This window comes from Malus sylvestris, chromosome 2, assembly GCF_916048215.2.
Source record: "Malus sylvestris chromosome 2, drMalSylv7.2, whole genome shotgun sequence".
NCBI lineage: Eukaryota > Viridiplantae > Streptophyta > Magnoliopsida > Rosales > Rosaceae > Malus > Malus sylvestris.
The window spans coordinates 32482822-32490866 of NC_062261.1; the positions used below are offsets into that span (position 1 = coordinate 32482822).

Here is an 8045-nt window from a genome sequence, read left to right on the forward strand (position 1 = left end):
TTGTTTTCTTATCACCAATGATTTTATCAAGGTCCCTGAGATTTTTGGGACCCTAAGCAAACCATTGTTAGGAGGCCCTTCAATTCATAGATCTTTCAATTCATGCATAATAATCATATAATTTGTCTTTTTTGATAATTAATTCTTAAATATATTATCATATCATCATTTGAACATCTATACTGAAACAAAAAAATAACACACTAAACAATATATCTACAACAATATAATATAAATTCAAGTTTACCTAACTAAAAACGATCAAACTCAATAGCTTCTATATGCTTACCTTGAATTGCAATCTTCTAAACCTAATGATATATTTTGATTCGCTCCTTCACTTGTAAAAAGAGACAGAGAGGAAGTGAGAGAGAGAGAGAATTGCAGAGGAATGATGGTGAATGCTAGGTTTCATACTTGCTTTAGAGAAGAAGCCAAGTCAAAACAATTACACTTAGAATACGTTCCTTTGTGTTATTAGGGGTTGTTTTTGTCTCTCTTGATTAAGTAAATCAAGGCCTACAAAGAAAATCCCTAAATTGGTATGGCCCTCTTAAAGGTACATGGTATGGGCAAATTCCTAAATTGGTATGGACCCTCTTAAATGTACATGGTACGGACCCATTTTTTAACATTAAAAAATGTAGAAAGCAGGGTACACACAGGGTTCAAACTATGAACCTTGAGGGAAGAAGCTTGAATATTTTCCACTACACTACTTGTAAGCTTGTAATATTCTTTCTACATTTACTAAGACGAAGACGAAGACAAAGGAGATGCGTCAAGGGTTTCTGGACAACGGTCTGGGAGCCATATCTTCACTGTGGATTTTGATAGTCGTTGGCGATTTGCAAGACCTAGCCTCGTTTCAGCTGTGAAGCTTCATAACTACAATCGAGAGGTTCATTTATTTCAGCTTTGGAGCTTCATAACTCCCAGAAACTGAGCTTCAAAACTCCATTAGAGATCGAGAGGATGCCTTCTTTCAGCTGGGAGCTTCATACCTCCCACAACTGAGCTTCAGAACTCAACTTTAGAGCTTTAATCGAGATCGGGAGGTCATGTTTCAGCTGTGGAGCTTCAAACGAAATTGAGAGTTGTCTGAAAACGAGTCACAACCTCGTCAATTATACGTGTCTTTAGACCCAATTCTACCGATACACTCGAATCGTTACAGCCGTTCGATGTTGGTACGCACAAGAGAAACGCTCATTGTGACACTACGTTGGCATTGTTACGTGCCTATTTTGCAAAAAACTATAAAAATGTCCATACACAAAAAGTCACTGAAAATGTGTTTTATCCAGGCTTAAAAATTAGCTGCTGCGGGAAATTCCAATCTACTCCCTCCACAACATGTAGGCAGACTTTTGCTACGGAGTTCGATCGTTCGTAAGGGTGAGGTTTAATGATATCTTGTGGTAGTTATACAAATTAGAGGTGCAACTTGGGTTGGGCCAATCTGAACCTGTCTATGTTTAACCCGACTTTAAACCCGAACAAGCAGTTTTTTTTAGTTATAAACCGTCCGAACCCAACCCAATTTTAACCCGTTCATTGATTGGGTTGAGTTGGGTTGATCATTTGCCCGTCCATCCCCAATCCAACCTAACCCGACTAACCAAACTCAATCTAACCAGATTGTAACCCATATCAATTAATGTTCATACTACACCCAAGTGTGCCAAACCAAAAACCAACGCCCTTTCTAATAATTTTTTAATGAGTTACCCTTTATAATTACTTAAACTTTTAGGAAATAAGAGATTTTGATTAGTCAGCCCATATTCGTAGTCTCTAAATCTTAAAGCTTTATAATAGATTGATTTATGAAATTAGAGTTAGCTATATTTGATGCTACTTGGCTTATTTTTAGGAATTCTTGAAAACTAAGTTATTGCAAGATTAAACTTGAAAAAGTTGGGCAACCCAAACCCAACCCAATTAAACTCGAGCCCAAATAAACCCGAATGAAACCCAACCTGAACCCGAGCTTGAATTGTAAAAGTTGGGTTAGGATTGGGTTGACCTTCCAACCTGCCCGAGTTGCACCCATAATACTAAAAACGTATTTAACACTTCTCTGTTTTATTTTGACTCATATGTATCCATGTTGTGCAATCAATTAGATTTACACACAAGTATACCAAAAACGAAGAAATAACGTTTTTTTAGCAATATTATTAGGGGGTTAAATTGTTACTTGTTAGGAGAGAGAGAAATTAGTTGGGATCGAACTTACACCTAGAGAATAGGTATGATTTATATTGGCATAGGTATGATTTTTTTTGTGGTCAATGTGTGCACAAAGAAATACCGTTGAATGAACTCTACAAAACTGACAATATCTAAAAACTTGTAAAATGTAAGAATACTGAATTACGTTCAGAAAATTCCGGCAAAACACTGATTCCTAAAATCATGATTAATTTGAATATTCGAACTTGGAAAAAAAAATTAAAAGTTATAATTTCAAATTCAACAAATTAATCCTTTTATAATTTCAACAAAAGTTATAATTCCCTTTTACATTTTCCATTTTATTTATTTGAAATACTCTTTTCCTACCGTCAGGTGGTTGTCAATTATTACTAGTTTCACAAAACCGTCAAAACTAAAAGATAAATAATTTACCAAAAAATAAAATAAAATGATAAATGGGAGAAGAAACTAGTAGCCCTAGCAAAAAAGAAGAAATTAGTTGCTTGATACTCACGTCGTCTCTGTAGGTAGCTTCAAGTCAAAACCTAGACGACCGTTAGAAGGCAGATTATCACCGACTACACGTCTCTTCAAAACCCTAAGCCACCCAACACACACGCAATCATACACCAGCTTGTTTCCGTTCACCACTGATTCTCTGCAACAAGTTCGAAACCATGAAAAGGAAGGACGAAGAAGAAGAGCTGGGGAGGTTGTGGGGCGACGGCGAGGAGTGGGAGAGAGGAGATTTGATCGGAGAAGGCTGTTTCGGGTCGGTTTTTCTTGCCTTTTCCAAGAAAAACAAACCCATTGTCAGTGATCGTCCACCACTGCCTCCGGTCATGGCTGTCAAATCTGCTGAGCTTTCCCATTCCGAGTCGATTCAGCACGAAACGGAGGTTCTCAGCTACGTAAAAGGCTCCGCTTTTGTGATTGATTGCTTGGGTGAAGAAATCACAACCAGTGAGGATGGCGATCAGATGGTCTACAATTTGCTGCTCGAATTTGCCGCAGGGGGAACCCTTGATGGCCTGATCAGGAGATTCAAGGGCCGGGGTTTGCCGGAATCCGATGTCATAAGTTACACAAGGTCAATTCTCCGAGGGTTGATACACATTCACGAGTGCGATTACGTCCACTGCGATTTAAAGCCGGAGAATATTTTGCTTGTGCCTGTTGCTAATACTGGAAGGTTTGTGGCCAAGGTCGCAGATTTGGGATTGGCTAAGAGAACCAAAGAGGATGTGGGAGGATGGAGAGGCACTCCGAGGTATACGGACCCGGATGCTTTGATGGATAATGTGCAAAATCAGTCCTCCGATATCTGGTCTGTTGGTGCCATTGTTCTTGAGATGTTAACAGGCAGCCCCCCTTGGGATGTGAAGCCCGGTTCCGATCTTGAAGACTTCTTGGACATGGTTTCTCAAGAAATTACCCCCAAAATTCCTCCCGGAATCTCAAGTGCGGCAAACGATTTTCTCAAGTGTTGCCTAGCCATCAATTCTTGGGAAAGGTTAACTGCTGAACAATTGTTGTTTCATCCATTCATAGCTGAGCCACAGGCATCCGAAGCATGTCATTCTTCTCTGGGCTATACCATTGTTCCGAAAATTCAGCCCCCAGTAGGTTTAGTAATACCAGCCGGACTATAGAAGCACTGTGTTATGTCACAAGTGAGTACAAGTCTGGTGTTCGGATCTTTATTGTTGTAGATCTTATTTCAAGTTTATAACCACAGAATTGCACAGATATTGTAGTTTGTTTTTTTCCCTAATTTTGTCTACTTTTATTAATCCTGATCGTGCAATTGTGCAGCCATGGCCATGAATAGTTGTAGTGATTATGTTTTTTCCCAATTGTTGATTGATATTCTGTGTTTTGGCGCGTTATTAGATTTGAAGCAGATGTTTCCCATTATCGACCTCAAAGCAGCAAAACTACATCCAGGCCCATGATTTTGGTGAGTATGTTGTTGTTGTGAAAGTTACCATCGTAGTTTTTATATAATTCTTCTCTTGCTTAGGCTATAGATAGCAGAGAAGTGCCGGCAGCAAGCAGAGGCACATTAATCATATAGGACTACGCTTGAAAAGATGATTTGAGATGCTATGCACCAGTAAGAGTGAAAAACAGCAATCTGAGTACAAGGGTTAACAGTTTCTACTTTTTTTAATTTGTAAGTCAGTTCTTTATCTACCAAGAATCAAATGTAGAATACTTTTACACAAGGAACTAAGAGTGTATTTTGTGGAATAACAGAAGATACATGAAGCCTCATTATCACAGAATGAAAGTATAATTACGTTGCAGAGCAGGGCTAGATACAGTGTTGCAAAAGAGGACGAATAGACACCTAGATTTTGGTAGGTCTTGCTTCTAATTTTCTTTGGCAAGCTAGTCATAACTCTTGTTTGTGTTTACTACAACCCATTTTTTGTTTTAGCTTGCTAGTTCTTGTATTTGACTTGTGCGTGTTTGTTATTGGTCTGGTCTTACCTATGTCTTAAACTACCCCAATTTTTGCGTACTTTACTGAGAGAAGGGCAATATAAACTTACTTGTTCTTCACTTTAAAAAAAGAAAAAAAAAGACTTATTTGTTCTAAATCTTGAAATGTTTCTAAAATTTAAATGCTTATCCGCTTTTTTAAACGTGATTTGGTTGATTCAAAAGATAAAATGAGGATCACTTGTGATATTTTCGTGATGCTTAAAGCTTCAAGCTTTTGGTTTTTCCTCTGTTCCTTCTGTAGCTGCTTTTGTTTAGTGGCTCTCTATCTGCAGTATTGTAGGTGCCATTTTCTCTGTTTGGCTTGCAAATTTCAGTGGTCTTCACTGTTTCTTTCCTTCTAGTTCAGCATTTGATCCTGACATATGGTAAAACAGTTATTGGTCATCACCACAACTCTCATCACTCTTTGGATACAGTGAAGGCTGCTATTCTGGAGTCCAAGAGGACCGTTATGTATGATCCATATTCCACACTATCTTATTGGAATAAAGTCACTGTTGTCTGCAATTTCACCAGTGTCAGCTGCAATAAACTGCATCGTCCTGCAGAACTTCTTCTGCAAGGATTATGAACTTGTAGGGCAGCCTTCACCTTCCATTTCTAAATCTAACATTACTTCTCCACTTACTTAATTTCTTTCGCTAGCTAATACTTTGTTACTGACTTTTTGACTTGTTTACACTTGTTTGGTTGGGACTAAACCTTTTGTTCAACAATCCCAAGTTAATTTAGCACATTTTGCAGAAAACTAAATCATGAAAAGTAGCAAATAGGAGGAGGCGCCAAACATAAAAAATGATAAGATTATGTAGCTAAGAGAAGTTGTTGGAATTCAGAATGCTGTTATAGTTGGAGCCCCGACCCTCATTTTGAAATTATTCACTGAGATTTGATGAAAAAAGGAATATTAATTCATATGTATAAGTAGTTGAAAATTTTACATATTTGGTGGTTGAAAATAATAAAAATGATCGATTGTGGTGTTTAGTTATGTCATTTTTTGTAGCAAAGTTTTGGACATCTGAATGCAATAATGTTACTTGTTTCTCAAAATAGAATCACTGAGATTAGATGAAAAGGTGGTCTAGTTAGAAGAGTTGGATTATAGAAGCGAATCTGCTTTCTTTGCTGAAAGGGTAACCATCGTATTGTTCTGCACTCTAGTACTTTTAACTTTTAACTTTTAATTCCTTTATTTTCTCCAACTAATCCATGGATTTGCATGAAGGATTCAAAATTTTGTATCCGAAGTTTGTTTAGTTTTTGTTAGTCTTTTTATTGCAGGCACTATCATGGTCTTGCCTAACTATTGAATTTTAGTAGTCAAAGTGGAGCAGTTGGTTCATTATTCCTCTTCCATGTCATTGCTTGGATCCTAAATCTTCCAATTTGTTGCAGCGTCCTTCTACCAGAATAGTTTTCCCCGTGTTCTCAATTACTGACCTTTTGTTTTGGCTTTGCAGGATCATATCATATGGACGCCTGGCTTTTGGTTGGTCTTGATCCTAACTTTCTTTGGCAAGCTAGTAGTAACTTTTTCTTTTTTTTTCCTATTCCGTTTTCAATGACCCTAATTTTTGCCTACTTTGCTTAAAGAAGATTATACAATTGTTTGTCCTAAATCCTGAAAGGTCGCTAAAATTTAAATACCCGTCTACATTTCTTAAAACATGATTTAATGCATGAAAAGTTAGAGGTGGTAAAAGGTGCAAATGATGTTTTTGAACTTCTGAGAGCAATTATATAGTTAACCCCTTTATTAAAATAGAACCGCTGAGATTTGATTCTGCAGGTTTTGATCTCTGTCTCTCTAGCGTGCGCAATAGTAGGTGCTATGCTTGGAGTATGGTTTTTCATGATGCTTAAAGCTATGATCTTTTTTGTTTAAGTTGTTGAGAGCATGAATCCCACATCAAGGAAAGGAAGAACCGTGCATGTGCGTGTAAGTAATTGGGCTACTCTCTATATTGTCAATTGGTTTTATCGTGGAACCTCAACTTCCTTCATGAAAGCGGCTCACTGTCTGCAAAATAGTAGTTTTAATTCATTCTTGTGTTTCCAGATTGCAGCAGTCTCCTAATCTATTGGCTTTTGGTTCACTGGTAATGTGATGTTGTCTCTGTTTTGTCTTGAAGTATCTCACTCATATGTATTCAATCTGAAAAGGTAATCCTAACTCTTGTTATTGTTTTCAATTTTGCCAATTTTTGCTTTAGATTGCTGCTTCTGTATTGACTTGTTTACATCTGTCGTAGGTTTTGTCTTAAATCTTTATGTATTTTCAACAAACCCGACTTTTGCATAGAGTATATGATTCTTTGTCCTAAATCTTGAAAAGACTACAGCTTAATAACGCATCTGCTTTTTTAAAACGTGATTTGATGTTTGAAAAAAACATGATTTAGGGGATGCAAACTATAAAAAATGATGGATTTAACGTTAATCAAGTCGTTTTTTTGTAGCAAAGTTTTCGATTTGAAGTCTCTTGAGTGATTATGGCGATTGTAGTGATGTCACTACAATGTTTGATCACGTATCTAGTCCCAAAATCCCTGCAAAAATCTCAGGTGTAGTTGGGGATTTTCTTAAGAGTTGCCTTACCACGAGGTCTTGCGAAAGGTTAACTGCTGAGAAGCTATTACTTCATCCATTTGTTGCTCGACCGCAACCATCAAAATCAGCTAGTCGTACGAAGATGGAGGCGGTGAGGTCTTTGAGCCATGCAGGCTTTTACAAAAGCTCCGTCATTGTTCCGAGAATTCCACCCCGCCGGCACTGGGTTTTGAGATAGCAGCTGGTTTATACAAGTTTGATTTGAGAAAGTAGAATGTGAAGGGCTCCGTGTACCGCCGGCCTTGGTGTTATTATTTTCAACTCGAGTGTGAGGAGGGCTTGCTTGCAATGAGGGATGGTATTGTGAGTAATGACGGTGTTGCGATCATGATAGTACTACTTTCTAGTGGTGTATTTATATTCATTTGTAGAAGGTTTTAAGTTCGGATTTTTTGAATGACAAGTTCGATACCAATTTAAATGGTTAACACATTATTTGACTTAGCCCAAGTTTCTTCGCCAACTTAGGGTAAATAATATAGTTGTATTGGAAAAACAAGAAAGTAAAATTCGGAAAAATTATTAAGGGTAGGATACATTTTACAACATCAACTTTGGATCAAATAATAAACTCATACCTCATTTTTCAAACATTACAATGTCATACATTAGCTTACGAAATAGTTGCAATGTCAAACCTCCGTCTCTTTCTTCGTCAATTTGTCTGTTAACTACTGATGTGGCATGTACCTACTCACTCGGTCAACTGAATTGAGAAA

General features: G+C 37.4%; 1 protein-coding gene across 8 annotated transcripts; it reads left to right on the plus strand.

Moving 5' to 3' along the window:
- The first annotated feature begins 2715 nt into the window (after positions 1-2715).
- LOC126614092 (mitogen-activated protein kinase kinase kinase 20-like) lies at positions 2716-7770 on the plus strand. 8 transcript variants are annotated; one of them, XM_050281735.1, is made up of 6 exons: positions 2716-3875; positions 4096-4378; positions 4462-4565; positions 6177-6655; positions 6776-6879; positions 7176-7770. In XM_050281735.1, the coding sequence occupies exon 1, from the start codon at positions 2880-2882 to the stop codon at positions 3852-3854; it is 975 nt and encodes a 324-aa protein (XP_050137692.1). In that variant the 5' UTR covers positions 2716-2879; the 3' UTR covers positions 3855-3875; positions 4096-4378; positions 4462-4565; positions 6177-6655; positions 6776-6879; positions 7176-7770. The 8 variants fall into 8 exon arrangements, with proteins under 8 accessions (XP_050137692.1, XP_050137690.1, XP_050137688.1 ...); XM_050281733.1 differs by having other exon boundaries at positions 6177-6205; positions 6506-6655; positions 6776-7770; XM_050281731.1 differs by having other exon boundaries at positions 4096-4162; positions 4226-4378; positions 6776-7770.
- The last annotated feature ends 275 nt before the right edge of the window (positions 7771-8045 follow it).